The 18376-nt window shown below is 46.7% G+C and overlaps 3 protein-coding genes across 11 annotated transcripts in view; 1 reads left to right on the top strand and 2 right to left on the bottom strand.

Annotated features, from left to right (window-relative positions):
- NR1H3 (nuclear receptor subfamily 1 group H member 3) overlaps nucleotides 1–6308 on the bottom strand; it is a 31268-nt gene extending 24960 nt beyond the window's left edge. Inside the window, exon 1 of one of the 3 annotated variants that reach the window (XM_017806910.1) lies at nucleotides 6202–6308. The gene's annotated coding sequence lies outside the window, so the exon portion shown is untranslated. Of the gene's footprint in view, nucleotides 1–4228; nucleotides 4425–4948; nucleotides 4979–6201 lie in introns of those variants that run through there. The other 2 variants (XM_017806916.1, XM_017806923.1) reach the window with 2 other exon arrangements.
- A 107-nt stretch (nucleotides 6309–6415) lies between these two features.
- ACP2 (acid phosphatase 2, lysosomal) lies at nucleotides 6416–15614 on the top strand. The gene is made up of 11 exons (XM_017806889.1): nucleotides 6416–6539; nucleotides 6625–6720; nucleotides 6793–6879; nucleotides 9162–9314; nucleotides 9656–9754; nucleotides 9917–10006; nucleotides 12225–12357; nucleotides 12433–12521; nucleotides 13106–13212; nucleotides 13438–13613; nucleotides 13696–15614. The coding sequence occupies exons 1-11, from the start codon at nucleotides 6444–6446 to the stop codon at nucleotides 13830–13832; spliced, it is 1263 nt and encodes a 420-aa protein (XP_017662378.1). The 5' UTR covers nucleotides 6416–6443; the 3' UTR covers nucleotides 13833–15614.
- Nucleotides 15615–15965: 351 nt separating this feature from the next.
- DDB2 (damage specific DNA binding protein 2) overlaps nucleotides 15966–18376 on the bottom strand; it is a 51122-nt gene continuing 48711 nt past the window's right edge. For all 7 annotated transcript variants that reach the window (XM_017806789.1, XM_017806822.1, XM_017806806.1 and 4 more), the window contains 3 exons: nucleotides 18194–18358; nucleotides 17835–17880; nucleotides 15966–17158 (listed from right to left, as the gene is read on the bottom strand). In XM_017806789.1, coding sequence (XP_017662278.1) covers nucleotides 16908–17158; nucleotides 17835–17880; nucleotides 18194–18358 — 462 coding nt within the window. In that variant the 3' untranslated portion in view covers nucleotides 15966–16907. The remainder of the gene's footprint in view (nucleotides 17159–17834; nucleotides 17881–18193; nucleotides 18359–18376) is intronic.

Here is an 18376-nt window from a genome sequence, read left to right as displayed (position 1 = left end):
ATCTAACAGCCTGACCGTGTGAAATCCTCCAGGAAAAGTCACTGGCAAGGCATGCAGAGTCCTTTGGGGGCTGGCACATTTCTGCATGTATGTCCCTGGCAACCAAGATACACTACAGAGCTTTTGTACAAGCCTACCTCTTTGGCCTCATTTGATAAGGGCCCTAGAAGAGACTATTTAAATTCCAAATTTTTTTCTTTAAATGGATTTTACACACAGTTTTCAAGATTACACTTGTTCAGTTTATTTTCCAAGTTAACGGCAATTTATGATAAAGACTAAAACAACCATTTAAACAAACACAGGCACCCCCTGTTCAAGCAGCAAATGGCTGCTGGATGTTTAAAGAGTGTAATTCCTAAACTCAAGAAAGCCACTGAGTCTGCAGAACCAGGATCCACTGAAGTACAAAACAGATCTTTCTTTAAAAAGGCAGAAGCATTAGTTTCTTCAATTCACTTATAAAATTAGTTCACTCAAAGCTGGGGGAGGCAGCATGAAATGGGTGGGAGGTGTCTCTCTCTTCCAGTCTCCGAAGAAAAACAAGACAAGGGACAATGAGTTATGCTCACTGTAAGATCTGGAAGGACACAATGACCAAAACCAACTAGTTCATTCTGCTAAGTACAGATAACACTACCCTGACAGAATAAGTCAGATTTAATAGCACACACTCCACCAAGCATATTTTCTCTTATGTATGCAGTGCATGATTTGTGTGACTACAGTATAATTATAAAAAAAGTGCACATTTGATTTGACCTCTTTATTCAAATGCAGTTTTGTACAAGTCCTGAAGAAAGAAAATCACCTAGTAAATACAAATGACCATTTTGCAATGTAAACATTAACTGTGAAATACCATAAATGGATGCATGTAGATACACTGTATTGTCCTGTTTTGCAAGTAGTACTAAGTGAGCCTAACCAATTAGATTAAAGCTTCCTTTTAACACAGTATCAAATGCAAAACAAAGCTTAAATGAATTATTTAAATCACATTAATCATTACTTATATCAGCAAGTGGGAAGCTTGGATTTAAACCAACCTTGTTTGCCTCACAGCTGCGGTAAGACCAGCAGGCCAAAACTGCCCCACTCCCTGGAGGGAGAGAGGATACAACTCCATGCCATGGAGTTGGTTTCCAGAAATTTTAGGAGTATATTTGCCAATATTTTTTTAAAACCTTAAAACAAACTATAAAGCCTTACATTTCAGGAGACACCTACTCTCTTGTCAGTCATGTGCTTCAGCAATCAGTCTGATACTCACCTAACATCTTTTCTTTACATCTCGGAGGGGTTTCTATGAGTACACAATACAACCTGACTCTGCAGCATGGCTTTTAAATTGCTTCAATTCTCACATCCCACGAGGTAGTTCTCCTGCTTAATCCTACAGACATTAGTTTTGGCCTGTTCAAAACAAGAATTAGATTTCTCTCGCTCTAACATTTTCTGTTAATTTCTTCAGCAACTTCCCACTAAAACACTTATCTGTTCCCCTTATTAAACCTACTGGGAAGATCTGCAGTGCTCTGTTCTCCTCTACTAGCCTTTGTCCTCCCCAAATAAGACACTTTAAAGCTTGACAGTGTATACTTCAAAATTATTTATGAAATTATACTGAAATTGAGTATATCACCTTAATATTTTATTTTTGACACTCAATTTTTGACACTCAAATTTTGCCTTACAGGAAATATGGTTTTGAGATCTCCAGATCTAAAAGTGCAAGCTGCAATAGCTCTAGGGATGTCTCCTTTTTAGTGAGGACACATGAAAGGAATTTGTATGTGCTCCAAAAATGGAAAAAAGGTATTTTGTCCTGAGCAGGAAGTCACAGAACAAAAACAACACAGCAGTGCTAAAGTAAGCCATCGTACCATTTTTAATTGATAAATTTTTAAGGTCTGACTGAACATGGACAGCCTCTTTAACAATATTATACACACCTCTCAAACCCAAAGTAACTACAATACAGCTTTTACCTGCAGTAACCACAACGAAAATGGTAAGTCAAATTCCGTACTTGTATATTAGCAGAAATATGATCTAATGACCAAGGTCAACCTGTCGGCAGCCTAAATACAGACCTATACCTGTCAGCAGGAAGCACTCCTCTAATTTCCTCCTAAGATTAAGTTCTTTCCCACCAAGACAATTTCCACAGCCAAGAGAACGTAATTCTGCCTTCCTAAATTATTAGGCTGTAAGGAAAACAAGGTATCTTACCTTACTGCAGACCGTCAGAACATTTTCCCCCAGTGAAACAAGATATCTTTATACAGAATCATAAAATGGTTTGGGTTGGAATGGGCCTTAAACATCATCTAGGTTCAACCCCCCTGCCATAGGCAGGGACATCTATGACAGGCTTCACCTCAGTTGTGGAAGACTGATGTTTCTCCAAGACTGTCAGGTGTGTCAATCTTATTACTGGTGGGGGAGGGAAAGGAGGGAGTCTGACAATCAATCTGATAAGCTTTCCTATTCAACATGCAAAGACCCACGCATCTGCAACAATGAGACTTTCACAGCAGCTGCTTCCACAGCAGAAAGCAGGATCACCCTTCAGTGCATCTAAGACAAAGCACATACTCTTCCTTAGGTAGATGAGCAGAAGGGATCACAACTTCTGAAAAACAGCAACAGTTAAAGACCTTAAATTCTAAACTTAAAATTTTAAAACCTGTCAATCTCGATAGCCATACAATCACAAACTAGATCTAATTACAAGAGAGATGACTTCTGAGCTCTGAGACCACTCAATCAAACATTTAACAACAACAAAACATTAATCCTTCTGTTTACCACAGAACAAGTGCATGGAGTTGCGAGGACTAATCCAAGAGAAAGGAAGAGAAAGTCATAGCAATCAAATGCACTTTAACACACTGGAAACATGACTCTTCCTGCAGGTGTGAGACAGGGATTGAGATGGGGATAAGGCAGCAAAAATGCTCTGCACTTGTAGGGCTGCATGGCCTGTCCCACACACCCTCTGTCTGCCTCCCTCCTGCACAGCCAGCTGGTAAGGGAAACATGCTGACATGGCACAAGGAGCTGCAGCAGCAGTAACTGGAAACAGCCAACAACGGTAACCCAAAGGCACACTGCCAGGACACACTAATTCTGTGATAAAGTTTCCTGTCTGTATTTTTTTAGATTAGGCAATTTATATATATATGTGTATATATATAGTCCCTGCTATGGTACTTCTTCCTGCATCCCTTCACAATATGAGTACTTGCAAGTTTCCTCTGGCAGCTACAAAACCTCCAAGCATCTCTGCAATGACCCATGTTCTGTCCTGCCTGAGGCTGGTTTGGGTTTATTTCCCCCATCTTTTATTTGGTGAGGCAGAAGAAGGTTGTTAAATACCTTTACCCCTGCTTTTCTCCTGCAAAAGGAGATGCATGAGCACATGCACGTATGAGAAAGAGGTATCACTGCAAGTGCTCTCAGAAGGGGTCACACCAGGAAGCCACAGAGCCAGCCTGCCCTCAGAAGTCTTGCAGCAGCAGTATCTTCTGGTGAACGTGCCACAGGTGTGATAGCAGAGCAGCGCAGCCAGGCCAAACTCCACCTGGTCCTGGCACAATGTGTACCGTATCCAATGCCCTCTTTCCATAGCCCAAATGAAAGAAGGGTCGACCTCAGCAACACTTGGCTGAAGTTTTCAAACAGTTTTGCTTCTATAACTAAAAGGTAAAACATTTTTCTGTTTCTACCCCAGCAAGGAGGTTATGGCTTGATTAAGACTCACATAATTGAAAAATCAAAACCACCACTCACTAAAAGAAGAAAAAACAACTTTTCCTTCTGTTTGTCCTCAGGTATAGACTTCTTTCTGACACCTAGGGAACAGCAGATACTCCACGTACCTTGGAACAAGCAGCAGATCTGAGAGGACTCTTCCCTACAGACAAACATAACCTGCAGTCATAGCCAGAAACTGTCTGACACACAGTGATCCAAATGGTTAGTCAGAAATGTGACTCAGTGTCAGAGACTCCCTTTAAAAAGCCTTGTAAGGGAAGGGCCCAGATGTCCCTTTAGGAAAAAGAGGGGAAAGAAGTTTCAAGAGACAGAACATTTCTCTTTCACCAGTAATCCAAGGTCTGCTTCCAGCCAATACCCGTCTTCACATATCTGTGGACCTTAGCACCCTGAGTGTCAGTGAAATGGCACAATGAAGAGTAATCAGCAGCGTAAGCAAGGCTACCTTTTAACAGCACCGGGCAAACTGACAGCCGTCCAGACAAGTTTTTGTCCTAGAAAACTCGCGATCTGGGTTGACAGGATGCAACAGGTGAACCAGACAGAGAAATGGAGAGCTTAGCGGAGGAGAGGAAAGCTAACAAGTTACCACAAAGCAAGTAAACATCTGACAGCACGTCCGGAGACGACAGAAATCCGGGCTCTTCACATGCACAGTAACAACACGAGAAATTGACACCCCTCCCCAGACGCTTCCGACCTCCTCAGCAGAGGGAACCTCTTAGACGGCGCGACCGCGCAGCTCCCGCCAGCACAGACCGCGCACGGCGGCGGGGAAAGGGCTGCGGACCCACGCCGAGAAAACCGACCCCTTCCCTCCCGCCCGCGGGGCTCGCTCGGGGGCTGCCACCAGCCCGGCCCGCACCCCGCCAGGCCCCGGGCGGCTCGACAGGACGGGCCGCCGCTGTCCCCCTTCCTTCCAGCACCTTCCAGCGCCGTCCGGCCCGGGCCGACCCGCCCGACAGCGCGACGCGGGCGGGCGGCGCTACGAGCCGGCTCCGGGTCCCGGGGAACGCTGCGGCCGCTCGGGCCGGCGCAGGCCGCGGGGCGGGACAGCGCGGCCCCGTCCGCCGCCGTGACCCTCGGACACGCGGGGCGGCCCCGCGAGCGGCTCGGAGGCGGCGGCACCGCCGCCCCCGCGGCCAGAGCTGGCGCGATGAGTTACCGGCGCGGGCCGCGGCTCCGGGCGATGCGCGGCCGCCGCCGCCCCCCGTGGCGCAGGTGCCCGAGCCGCGGGCGGGAGGGGCGGCTCGGCCCGGCGTTGTTCCCTGCGTTGTTCCCGGCTCTGTTCCCGGCGCCGCGGCGGAGCTGCCGTGATGTCACGCGGGCCTGGGTCACGTGCAGGCTCCGCCCGCCCCGCTCCGCCCCCGCGGGTCCGGCGGGACGCGAAGGCTCCGCGTCCCCGGTGCCGTCCCAGCGGCGCAGAGTTACCGCCGCCTGGAGCCCCGTGCGCGGCGCTCATCGCCCTCGGCTCAGCCCGGAGGAGCGGAGCGAAACCACCACCACCAGCAGCAGCAGAACAATCACAAAGCAGGTGCCGCAGGAACTGCGCGCACTCCTCCTCCGCGGAGAACCTTTTCTTTCCAGCACCCTCCACGAACCTCCTCACTGAGGAGGTATCGGCAAAAAAACCAACAACGCGGCTTCATGCTCTCCTACAGATACGAAATAGAATTGGTTTAAATTAACCAAGCATTCGAGCATGTGCAAATTAAGCACGTTATTCTGTCCAGCTGAACTTCATGTATTGCACCAAGCTTGCCCTGACGTAACCCCTGTGCTTCATGAACGATTTGGCACCTGTAAGACCTTACACACAACTTCTAATGCTGCAAACTACAGAAAGTTTTAAGCAAATAAACACGTACAAAAGAGCTGGGTTTTGAGCCATTGGGCTTCATGACTCCAAGATTTCTTTGCAATCGCGAGAGCTATGTTTCCTTTTTTTAAAAAAGAGAAAGCTGAGAACCCCACTACTAGGTGGAGAGGAGCACTAAATATCACTAAATTCGCTTAACCGCCTATGATTTCCCCCTCTATTTACTCGGCACCTACTGGATCCTCGGCCAACGATCCAGCGGATGGACACCCGGCAGCAGAGGCCGGACTTCATCTCACACTCGTCTAATTCCACCAAGCTTCGTAAGAAACTACCAAAACAGGGCAAAAACCGCCAACCCTGGGCTTCCTCTTTGCCAAGAGTCAGGAGCAGCAGCAGGTTTCCACAGGCATCCTCAGGCTGACTCGAGGGCACTTTCCCTACTCCTGCTCACGAGGAGTTTACCCAGAAGCGCAGGGACGGTTGTCAGAACACCGTGAAAGCCTTGTGTCCTAGAGCAAAGCCGCGGCGGGGGAAGGAAAGCAGCGCTTTATTCGCGGTGCCGCGGCGCTTCACCCTCGCTCCCGACCCGCTCCTACCGAGCGCCTCCGCGGCTGCAGCCCGGGACACAGCCTCCGCAGGGCTGACAGCAAAGGTCGACGCCGCCACGGCGGCGGGCCCAGAGCGGCTCCTCCGCGGGCCGAGCGGGGCCGTCCCGTCCCGGGATCCTCCTCCTGGGGGCGGGACCGGCGCGGGAGCCTGCCGGGGCTGTGCACTGGAAAATCGCGTCCGCGCGGGCCCGCGGTCCGCGGTGCTGGGTTCCGGGCGGTGTGCGAGCGCCATGGCGGCCGTGCGGGGCGGCGCTGTCCTGCTGCTCCTGGCGCTGTGCCTGCAGCCGCCGCCCGCCCGCGCCCGCAGCCTCCGCTTCGTGACGCTGGTGAGGGGGACGGGGGGCGGCGGGGGGCGGCCGGGCCTGGCCGGGGTGATCGGGCCGGGCCGCGGTGACGCGGTGCCGCCCGCAGGTGTACCGGCACGGAGACCGCTCGCCCATCAAGGCCTTCCCGCGGGACCCGTTCCAGGAGAGCGCCTGGCCCCAGGGATTCGGGCAGCTCACGCAGGTGCGAACGGGTCGGGGCGGCCGGAGTCGGGCCGGGGGACGGCCCCTCCGGTAACGCCCGGTGCCGTTGCAGGTGGGGATGCGGCAGCAGTGGGAGTTGGGCCAGGCCCTGCGGCGGCGCTACCGCGGCTTCCTCAGCGACACGTACCGGCGGCAGGAGGTCAGTGTCGGCCCGGGGCTCGGGGGCAGCGGCGCTCTCGGCCGCCCCAAGGTGCGGGTGGCTTCTTTGGGAAGGGAAACGCTAGCGCTGGGCCGCCTCTCCAAGTATTTTCGTTCCTTAGCCCGTTCCCACCGCAGGAGGAAGAAGAAGAGGGGCCCGAGCGCAGGCTCTGTGCTGAGCCTGGCCGCGGGTCGGCCGTGTCTCAGCGCTGCCCTCGCTGAGGGAGCAAAGGCAAATCCGGCCAGAGCAAATCCAGGAGCTGCAGCACCGCTGGGAGACTGATAGAACCGCCTTCTCTAAAGTCCAGGAAACAAAACAGCAGTGCTGTGTTGTAGCTGGTACTTGTTTCTCACTCGAGATTTTGAGACTTTTTTTTGTCGGAGTAGCTGACAAGAATGCAGCCCGTGTTGGTCCTGCCCTCCCCAGTGCACTTCAGGTACAACTTCACCAGTCTGTACATATAAGCAGTAGTTACTGACCAGAAATGACCCTGTCATTTGCTTCCACCTGTAAGGTATTGACAGCTTCAGTCCCCTAAAGCCATTAATTTCTCTCTCTGTCACCAAATGTTGCCACACTTATAATAGTTGAGAAACTGCTAGGTTTCTTTTGAAAAAAGTTACAGAGCCCTTGTGGAACTGTGTGCTGAGCACAGAGGAAAATGTGAAATATCAAAAAAAGCAAGGAAATAGAACCAACAACCCCCAAGTACCCCTGCTGGTTCTAAGAATCCCCATACAATTTTCTGTCTTTGTTTCTCCCCTTATAGGCCTCCCCAGTAAGAACCCAGCTTGACATAGTTCAGATTACATCCCTTCTTTGACATTTGCTTCATCAACAAAACTTCCAGCATTGGCTGAAACACAGATCCCTTAACCTTCCTCAATAGTTCCTTTCCAAACATACTTCACTCTTACACAGCTTTTGCGAGTTGAAGCTGTTTTCGTTCTCTTGCTTGAGAAGGAAAAACAAACCAAGGCGTGTGCAAACAAAAGCTGTTCTGCTAACCAAGCCTGAACTCCTGCTTGAGTTGAGCAACCTCCCATGTAAGAAGTGTTGCCTCTGGGTGACACCATATGACCATTTGTCACCTGACTCAGCGACAAGCTGGAGCCCTGGCAGAAGGTGCTGAAGAAAGCATGCACACCCAGGGCTTAATTGTTTCTTTTATGACACTTCAAGAATTAGATCCTTATCTTTTAAAATATTACCGTTTTATTTCTTCAGAATTTACCAAGGATGAAAGCAAACCTGTCTAATGACTACATTATTTTTTTTCAAGCCACAGTTAAGAGGTAAAAGTGGGTAGAAATTGATGTTGGAGAAAAGACGAGTTTTTTTGTTTTTCTTGTGACTGTTAAGTTCTGAGATACGTTTCACATGAGAGATATTACACATATTTTTTCTTGTGAGTGTATATATTTTTTTCTTATGTTTCTCCTAACATTTAAAAAGAATCCTTATCTTTACATTGTATTTCATTCTTTGGGCTTTCTATTCTTGTTTCAGATTCAACATGCTATTTTCTAGGACATTCTTTTATGATTTCCTGTTGTTCCTCTTGTTTTATCACTGGTTTCTCTCCAGTCTCCCCTTAACTGTTTTCAGTACACAGATACCAGAATACTAAAGTTTTGCCATTTTGACCTTCTGAACATTGCTTTATTTTTCTCATTTCTCTTTTTTTCTGGCTCAGATCTCTCTCTTCTGAGCTCTGGAATGATAGGTCTTGGCCCATTAATCCCAAGAGCCTACAATGATCAGATAAAATCCCAGCTCTCCCTTTTCTTTCTTCCTTTCCTAGTCAGATCACTCGTCTTTGTTTCTGAGACAGAAAAACTGAGGTTGGAGAAGCTGGTTTTTTTTCATGGGCACAGCTGGTCATTCCTAGAACCGAATGCAGGAGCTTGCCCCAGCCCTGCTCTGTAAATATAGTGCGTTTCCTATTCTGTGCCACTGTTATATGCATCTCTGTCTTGCTCTTCTCTGACTCTTCCTCATTCACACTCCTTTCTATCTGTAACCTCTGCACAGTGCACCTGGCTATCCCACTAATCCAGACCAGACCGCTCCAGTATTACACACCAGTGTCTTTGTGTCTGTCCCTTACAGTTTCATACAGGCTGACATCAGCAGACTTGGTCACTTCAACTCCTTTTATCCTGTTGTCCTTGAGCAGCTGCAGGGCACTTGGCAATGTTCCTCGGCGAGTGTATGGTCCTGTGCCCGAGCATTGCCACCTGCAGTAGCATTACTAATGGTGCGTGTCCCTGTCCTTGCAGATCTTCATCCGCAGCACAGACTGTGATCGGACGCTGATGAGTGCAGAGGCCAATCTGGCAGGCCTCTATCCCCCAGAGGGACAACAGATGTTCAACCCTAACATCTCCTGGCAGCCCATCCCTGTGCACACAGTGCCCGAGTCTGAGGAAAGGGTAAGTTCATCTCAAAGACATGTATTGAGTACTGAAGTAGTGTAGTCTCCAAAAATATTTGCTACAGTCTTGATTCAGATTGTCTTGAATTTCTCCTGGGACCTACCTTGCAGAAGTTTTTCTGTTCTCAGAAAAAGATGAGAATTCAGGGGCTGTGTTCACTTAACATATCAGGTCCAAAACTCCAGCAGACCACAGACTGGAGTATGCCAGCAGGAAGTACTGAGGCTGTTTATAGGTGCACCTGCTACTCAGGGTTTTGTTACAATTGCACATGTGGACTGCAAATTCTGTACTTCGGTGTTCTTGGTGACCTGGCTGCTCTTGTTGTCTCTGCCCAGCTACTGAAGTTCCCTTTGACCTCCTGTCCACGATATGAACAGCTACAGACTGAAACACGGCATTCAGCAGAATACATAAATAAGACCAAAGAGAATTGGGTAAGTGATTGTTTGCATGAGATAAGGTGGTCTTAGGCTTGTAGTTAAAGTATTATCACGTCTATATAATCAGAGCTCTGAGAAAAGGGTAGAGATACCAGTGCATGTAATACAGTATGAGATTAGAAAATTGAAGGTCTTTCTCTCTTCTCAAACCTACAGCAATTCCTGAAGATGGTGGCAAATGAGACTGGGATCCGGGATATCTCGCTCGAGAGTGTATGGAGTGTGTATGACACACTGTTCTGTGAAGTAAGTTTGGCCATCACCTTACAACCACTGGAATTTGGTCTTTAGAATTCACTGGATTTGGTAGACAGTATTTTGCAAAATCCCATGAAACAACTTTTCACTCTACAGTTAGAAGTAATCTTCTAATTTCAGAGTAATAACAGTTCCCACTCACTAGAGGCATGTGTCAAGAATTACCTATTTTTGCACCTTATAACCTCCCAGTCTGTAGCTTATATCATGTCAGGAGTCAGAAAAAGTCCCACCTGCTCTTGAAAGTCATTAGAAAATGACTGCAATCTGAAGTCTTTAGATCTCTCTGGACAAATCTGAGTCAAGTAAGGTAGAAATGAGATCTCTGCAAACCAAAGAAGTGTTAACTTTATGATTTAAGTTGGGAGCTTAAATTAGGACTATTCCTGGTGCTACCTCTATCTCTCTGTCACTTTAAATCAATCAGTTTTCTTTCTGCGCTTCTGTTAATGCCATCTCTAAAAGTAAATAACGCTCTTCTAGGTTGAGATTCACCCACATCTGTTTTTTGACCTTTATTATAAGGTCCCTTGCCAGAGAAAGACCGTAGAGACAAATGTTACTCTTTTACTATCTGGGGTGGTGCACTAAACTCTATATTCGCATGTATTTTTGTTGAAAGTACATCTCATGAAGGCTTAAACAAAATCAAAACTTGGGTTAGCTGTTCTGTGATAACGTTACAGTTGTTACATACAACTTTCTTTGTGTATAACTGTACAGCACGATGAAGTAAATTACAGACATCTTTCATGTCAAATTAGCAAATTAAAGAAGAAGCAGTAAACCCAAGCATTTTGACACTGGGTCACAATAATTCTATGGAGGTGCAAGACTACTTCGCTTGCTGGCAGTGTTATACAGTGGTATGTGCTGTTTTGGGGATGTAAGAGATAAATCAGCGTGGAATTGCACTTTGCTGTATAAAGTAGCAGCTTGGGTTGCTGCAAGCAAAGAATATTTCAGTCCAGAGCTGCACTGCACTATGTGAATTTGCCCTTTGTGTCACAAACCCAGTCTCCTGTCTTGTAACAATCACAGTGAATCAACTTTTGTTGGTAACAAAAAAATCCTTTGGTCAGATAGATCAAGAATTTAAAATCTTCAAGAGTCACTTAGTGAGCTTGCAAATGGCCTGAAAGGCCAGCTGAAAACCACTATCATCCCCAAGAACTTGGAGATGTCCCAAAACAAAACCAGAATGTTTTTAAGGAAGGGGAATTTCACTCTCAGAACTACACTCTCAGGCTGATCGGTCTCTTCAGCTGCTTTGGTTTTCATCCTTTTTTCTAAGTCATGCAAAAAGTGCCCTGAAGGGAAGGATTGTTTTTCTCACCTGAGCCAGTAGATTCATTCTGGCAGGAGACAATAAAAAAGTCCGAGAAATTGCTGAACTTACCAGCTATTTATTCTCTTTGTAAATTAATGAAGAACTAACTAAAAATCTGAGTTGCTAATGGGAATTTCTCTGAACCGCTCAGACAGAATGGGCCCTTAAGGATATTCAGCCTCATCTTGTGGCAGTCTAATGGGATATGTAACAGAAAATTGTTCCAAGTAGTGTTGGGAAACCACAACTGCTGTTTGTCTGCCATTATAACTAATCCTTTCTTGTAATGGATTGGCTGCAAAGCAAGTTCTTCTCTTGCTTCCCAGTTTTCTGGCTTCTGGAGTCTGAGTACAGGGTTTTGTCGGTGGTGCATCCCATTGTTACGGCCACAGAGCACTTCCTAACTTTCTCCAGTGCCCTTCAGTGGCCCACAGAACCTTCAAGGAAACTGTACTGCAGGTACACCAGAAACTCCAAGTTTGTGTTCACTCACTTTTTTTTTTTTTTTTCTCTTTGACCGCATGCCCTCTGCAGGGCAGAATCAGCCACATGTAAAGTTAATGCCCTAAGATTATGGTTTCAGTGTTACAACATAACCCTGCACTCCAGTTGTGCTTTCACAGAAATATAGCTCCTAGGTTGTAAACTTTATGCTTCTCATTATTAGTTTCTAAAACAACATTAAAACCCACATATATCCTTTGTATGCAGCACAGCAGTGTGAGGTCAGAAGCATAAATAGGAAAGTGGCATATTGCATATTTAAGAGTATAGGAAATCAGTAGCTGTATGGGCAGGGCTCCAGATACCCTCCCACTCTCTGAGTAATGTGCAATCTGTGCTACCTGCAGATGAGTATTCTGTTTCTCTTTCTAGCAAGCCCACAAAATGGATTTGCCTGTATGGGTGACACCAGATGTCATGATGCAGTTGAAGCAACTAAAAGACTTTGGTTTTGAATTTCTGTTTGGGATCCACAATCGGGAAGAAAAAGCTCGTCTGCAAGGCGGTGAGTGCACCAGGGAGGGAGCCTCCTGCTGCTCTGTCTGGGTTTTGCCTCTTACCAGCTGTTCTCTTTCCTCAGGGGTCCTGCTGGATCACATAAGGAGAAACTTAACCAAAGCAGCAAATGTTTCTGCCCATCAGAACCTGAAACTACTTGCCTATTCAGCAGTAAGTCAGAGCTAGGGTGCTAGTTTATAGCCATCTCCTCCTGCTCCACAGGGGATTGGGGCTTGGTGATAGTTTTAACCCTTTCTAGCTTCTCTACAGCCTATGCAGTGATCAGGACATGCATCTTTGCCTCTGGCTGGGTGGGATCATTCTTCTGGGGCCCCTGATGAAAACTCCCAATGTGTGCTTTTTTCCTTTTAGCTCAGGCTCACGGATGAGACTGGCAGACTTTGGGGAACCACTGCTGTATTTACTTAGTAGATGGGTAGATTCTAGAGTGATGTTTCAGAAACATAGATACAGTCATCTCCCCTTTCCAGCAGCCTACTGACTGGAAAGTCAAACATCTCTCCCAAACTGCTCTCTAGAGATTAATTCTTAAAAACCAGTGCAGGATATATATGGCTGTGTTTCACTTCCTCCCCTTCCCCCTCCATCACAGGTCATTGTTCTAGCAGTACAGTTCCTCTCCCTTTCTCCAGATGGAAGTTACAAAGGTGACGTCCCTTCAGCGCTGGTATGGTCTGAGCTGCCCTGCCACATCCATAAGGATGACTGATTTGGTTTTTTTCCCTCTTTCTCAGCATGACAGCACACTTGTGGCACTGCAGATGGCTCTAGATGTCTACAACAAGATCCAAGCACCATACGCCTCATGTCATTTATTTGAACTGTACCAAGAGGATGATGGGTGAGGGCTGCAGTAAAGACGTCTGCTCTGATTTCACCTCAAGGGTTAGATACCTAGGCCAGGCTCCACCCTAGGGGCATGCAGTCTTGCTCCTAGTGGCAGACTCTCACGAGGAAAATTTATGAGAGTAAAGGAAAGGGTGTGCACACTGAGTTTTTGGGAAGGGATGACTTGAGCTAGAGAAAAAAAAAGACAAAAACACATCTTCTTGTGTTTTGTTTTCAGTAACTTCTCTGTGGAGATGTTTTACCGGAATGAGAGTGGGAAGGAACCTTTCCCTCTGACAATCCCTGGCTGTGAGCATAAATGCCCACTGCAAAGATTCTTGCAACTCACAGATCCTGTTGTTCCCCAGAACTGGGAGCAAGAATGCAAGGTAGCCAGCAGCATCCATGACACAGGTGAGCCCAAGCTGGACCAGAGTGTGGCAGAAGGGGAAAGCTTGGACAATACCATGCTGACCATTTGTTTTCTCCCTTGCAGAACTGTTTGTGGGTTTGGCTGTGTGTGGATCCATTCTCCTCCTCCTTATAATCCTCCTCTTGACTGTACTCTTTCGCATACAGTCTCAGCCCCCCGGCTACCGGCATGTTTCCAATGAGGGAGAAGAGCAAGCCTGACAGTTGCTTCAGCTCCTTCCCAGGCAGTAGCAGGGAGCTGTGTTGCCCTTAAGAATGACTGGGCACCTTCACTTACTGAGCCGCCTTCTATTTTGGCCTTTGCTTCCCAGAACAAAGCTGGACTTGATTTTTGGATGCTTTCTAAAGGTGACATCCCAGAGAAAAAGGACTAAGCTACTCTAGTAGAAGTAACACCTTAATTTTGAAGCCAGTATACTGTGTGGTGCCCCTGGTCCTCATACAGCTTACCTAGTCTGGGTAACAACATGGCCAGTTCAAGTTTTCCTCCTTTCAACTGACTGTAAATGTTACCACTCATCATGACTCTGGCAAAGAAGCTTGGGCCTCCAGCAGCTGCCACATCCAGTTGCATTTCTCTTCAGGGTCAACCTGTTCTGAGTGCTTTCCCCTCACACCATAAGGCTGCTGATGGTGGGAAGGCTGGGCTTGGAGCTGAGGGCACAGCTCACCAGCGATGCACCAAGATTCATCTCCTGTCCATGCAGAGGGAACTGCTGCAGGTGATGGGAGACAGTGGAAGTGTTTCTTGAGGTTGCTGCCGAGTGGCTGCTGCCAAGTAGTTGCTGTTGGCAGCTGGTCTTTTTTTCCCTTCTCACCCTGTGGCTCAAGAGAGGACTGGCCTGAAATCAGGGCAAGATTGAAAACCTGGCAGTAGTTCCTAGGATTCAGCTCAGAGTAGAACCATAGAACCCAAAGCTCTTAAGAGCTTCATGAGTGAGAGTAAATTCCTGCAACCATAGCAAACCCACGCTCCATTTCTTGAGCAGTGTTGGCTCTAGAAAGTAAAGTCCCCGTAGATAGGAAAGCTAGGTTCTCTCTAGAGATCCAAAGTTTGAATTTTACTTCCCACCTTTGAACTTCAAGTTCAGGCTTGAGTAAGTCCAACTCGAGTATCCAGTACTGCAGGCAGTCCAGATTTCAGCCCAAGGAATATGCTTCATTAGCAGAATGTTTTTATGCTGCAGATGTAGCAGAGCTGTTTACCTAAGACTAGATTAAATGCCAAGTTCTGTAGTTTTTCTTCCTGTCTTCCCTACTGGATGGACAACAATCAATCAAAAAAACCACCATTAAGGATCAGAGTTGGCAGGTGACTGTATTCCTTTAATTGCCACACTTCAGCATTTTGTCCAAAGTGTGATTCTTTCTCTCCTGGCTGGCCTTTCAGTGACTGCAGCTGCTGCAGGGACTTTCACGCCAAGTGTTCACTACCTGCCTTGTAGCTTTTGGCAAAAAATGAGACTGCAGTGGGCACCAGAAGCACAGGCTCTTCACATGGTGATGCTGCACATTCACTTCCCACTTTTACTTCCCTTTCTGGTGCAGTTCCCTTTCCCTCTTGGCAGCAGAAGCCAGTTCTTAGGCTACAGCCATTTCCTTTTCTTGCCCTAAGGAGTACCATGGGGACTTTTCCCCATACCGTAATCAGCATCTGCCACCATGGGAACTGTAAATCAGCAGAAGTAGCTTGCTGTTCTCAGCATCTTCCTCACCTTTTTGTCCACTGAAGATATAAACGAGGTCTCCTGCACAGCAAGAGAGTAATTTAAAAAAAAAAGCTCCTGCCTGTGAGAACAGGCACAAGAAGGGGGTAATAGAAAGTGCATTGCAGAGGACCAGACCTGTTATTTTTAAAGGCACCAAATTTTGCACACACAAAGGAAACGTTTCTATGATGATTTAGACATTTTGACTGTGAATGACTTCCTGTAATTGCTCCGATACATTTCATTATTAAAATCAAATTCGTGCTGAACTCTACTCGTCATCTTCTCTTACAGTTCATGGGGCTAGCACCAGTGTGCTCAGTGTTGGAAAACAGGCAGAACTTACTGCAGCATATCCTCTCCCAGAGGAATTCCCTGTTTCACAATCCCACATATAGCACAGGGAGAATCGAGATAAGCTATTTTTGACTGCAGCAGCTATGCAAAGATAGAGCTGATAATACATCCTGTCCTACTTGAAGGGGTCCATTGCAGACCTAGTACTATGACTGGTACTTCCACCACTGTTCTAGGTCTCACAGCCCTCTTGTAGAAAGGTCTCAAACTTCTCCCCTACAAATGCAGTTCAGCAGAATACTCAAGGCAGCCACTCTGTATCAAAGAATTTTAGTTTAATACAAAACTTTATTAATACTGCAAAACTATAAAAGTGAACATGGAGAATCTGCGCAGGCCTGGAGCCCATCCCATCCATCAACCTCTGGGACAGCAGCAAGGCCCTGGGCAGCCTTGTAAACAAATCAGAAAAAGCAAAACTTTAGACTTTAACAACAGTCTTGATATTTGGCTCTAAGCAGGGGTGTTTGGAAGAAATTCCTCATTTCTGCTTTATAACACTTTTATCCAACATTCTGAAGCACCTGGGTGAAAAAAATTGCCTAATCAGTGGCAAGAGCCTAGAACTCTGACAATAGAAACTACAGAATCAGTAGGCCCAGCTCCATACTGCCCTTGCATCTCATGAGGCAGGTACACACCTCTGGCATCATCATGTTCTTTGTGGTCCAGTTAAATAGCTGCAAGCACAGAACAGGCTAAGCCTGAGGTCTTGACAAACATTTTCCAAGAAGCTTGCATATGGAAGAGCTTGGTGTTTCCTAGGCTACCTGAGCTATCCATCACCTCAGCCTTGTAAACATTCTACCTTTTCAGGATGTTAAATCCTGTTAGCAAATGGTTTCTCAACGCATTTGGACTAGAACAGGCTAGGGACCCTACCATGAGCTCCTCTAAACCAGACTACAGGAAATGGTAACCTCTGACAAGTGATGACAAGCAGATATGGCAGATTGGAAGCAGTAACTTCAGCAGGATTTGAGAACATCTTTGAAGTTTTCCTAGTGCCTCAGAAAATAGGTGCTAACTCCATTTGCAGGAGGAACCAAGTACTGACACAACTTTCTAGAAGGGGAAGCCAAGAGGATGAGGGAACCAAGATCAGATCCAGGAAGGAGGGACAAAAATCTAATGCCCTGTACAGCTTATACTGCCCATTGGCAACAACTGAGTTTGTACCCTGGGATTCAGAAAGGATCAAAATACTAAATCACTTCTCTAGATCCTTCCCTTTTCGCTTTCTTCCCTTGGATTTAGAATCATTGTTTTTAGTTCTCATGTCGTCCAGCTCCCAAGACAATAACTTAGCTTTGAGTTTGCTTGTGCCAGGGTTTGCCTGCCTCTGCCCTCCACGTCTGGATGAATTCCAGCTTCCAATCCCCTGTTCTGTCATGGCTTTCAAAAGATGTTCTTGCTTCTTGGCCACCATCTCCTCCCGGCTCCAAATCAGAATATTAAAGCCTGAGAAGAAAAATTAAACACTGTGCATCAGAAATTCTACATCAGTCTTAGGCTATGTCACTTAAAAGTCAGAAATTCAAAGGGTTTTGTCTGTTCTAAGGTATTTCCAAGATATAGAGAATGCAAAAATAGTTACTACAGATACTATTTTCACATAGCCATGGAAATCCCATCTAACTAAGAAATAGAAGTAATTTCTAATCTCATCTGTCACAAGTCTAAGATCTCAATCTATAGCCAGCTACCTTAACCCCATACAGCCTGCAAAAAACAGTAATCTTGGCTCTGCAGCCTAGGAAATGAGATAAATTAAATTAAGGGAAAGGGTACACCCTAGCAGAAAAAGGCTTTCCCCCCTCCATTGTTTTCTTCTACTGTTTCATGGCCGGCAGGTGGCAGCGGCTCCCTGCTGCCAGGAGGCTTCCTGCTCCTCTGGACTTGATATTCTCATGAATGTTTCACAGGAGATGGATGACCTGTTTTGCAAGTGCAAAGGTGTAAGACTGAAAAGAAAGTCTTAATCTATTTTACAGATGTAGGAATTTATAGAGGACTACTGGCAAGTGGGATTTGGGAAACCCCCTCTTACAACTTGCTTTAGTACAGAGTAACAAGGCAGCCTTTTTCTGGGACTGGAATCCACCCACGCTTAGTACCCTGAGTTCTCTTTACTTACCTGTGCCAGAAGCCAGTGTGTCTCCCATAGGGTTAAATTTATTGAGCTGAAAATGAAAACACAATCACAGTCTGTAAGAGCATCACTGCTTATATAACAGTCATAAGAGCACCACAGCTTATATAACAGCAACAAACCATCTGGAAAACCCAGTGTTTCCTAGGAGCATCACAAAACCCCCATAGATGATCATGGACTAGCCCTGCTTGAATCAGCAGCTTTAGCTGGCAGCCATATCCCATGACAGCATGAGTCTATCACAAGTAAAGAGGATATTATTCTAGTCACTAACCCATACCTCCTTCCCAGAGATACAGCAGTGTACACAGTCACCCTTTTAGCTGCAGTGCTCAACTCACCGAGATGATACCACAAGCATTTGGATCGTGGAGTTGACAAACCATCTCTCCGGTGTTTCCATCGAATACATCAACAGTTCGTAGCTCATCCATTGTGTACTCTGGGAACTTGGGGTCTGGGTAGCGACCTACGACAATGAGGTCATAGCGAGGATGCCATGTTGCCTAGTCATAGAGCAGAGC

This window comes from Lepidothrix coronata, unplaced genomic scaffold (genome assembly GCF_001604755.1).
Source record: "Lepidothrix coronata isolate B3197 unplaced genomic scaffold, Lepidothrix_coronata-1.0 Scaffold1, whole genome shotgun sequence".
Classification (NCBI taxonomy): Eukaryota; Metazoa; Chordata; class Aves; order Passeriformes; family Pipridae; genus Lepidothrix; species Lepidothrix coronata.
This window is presented reverse-complemented; position numbering and strand designations above follow the sequence as displayed.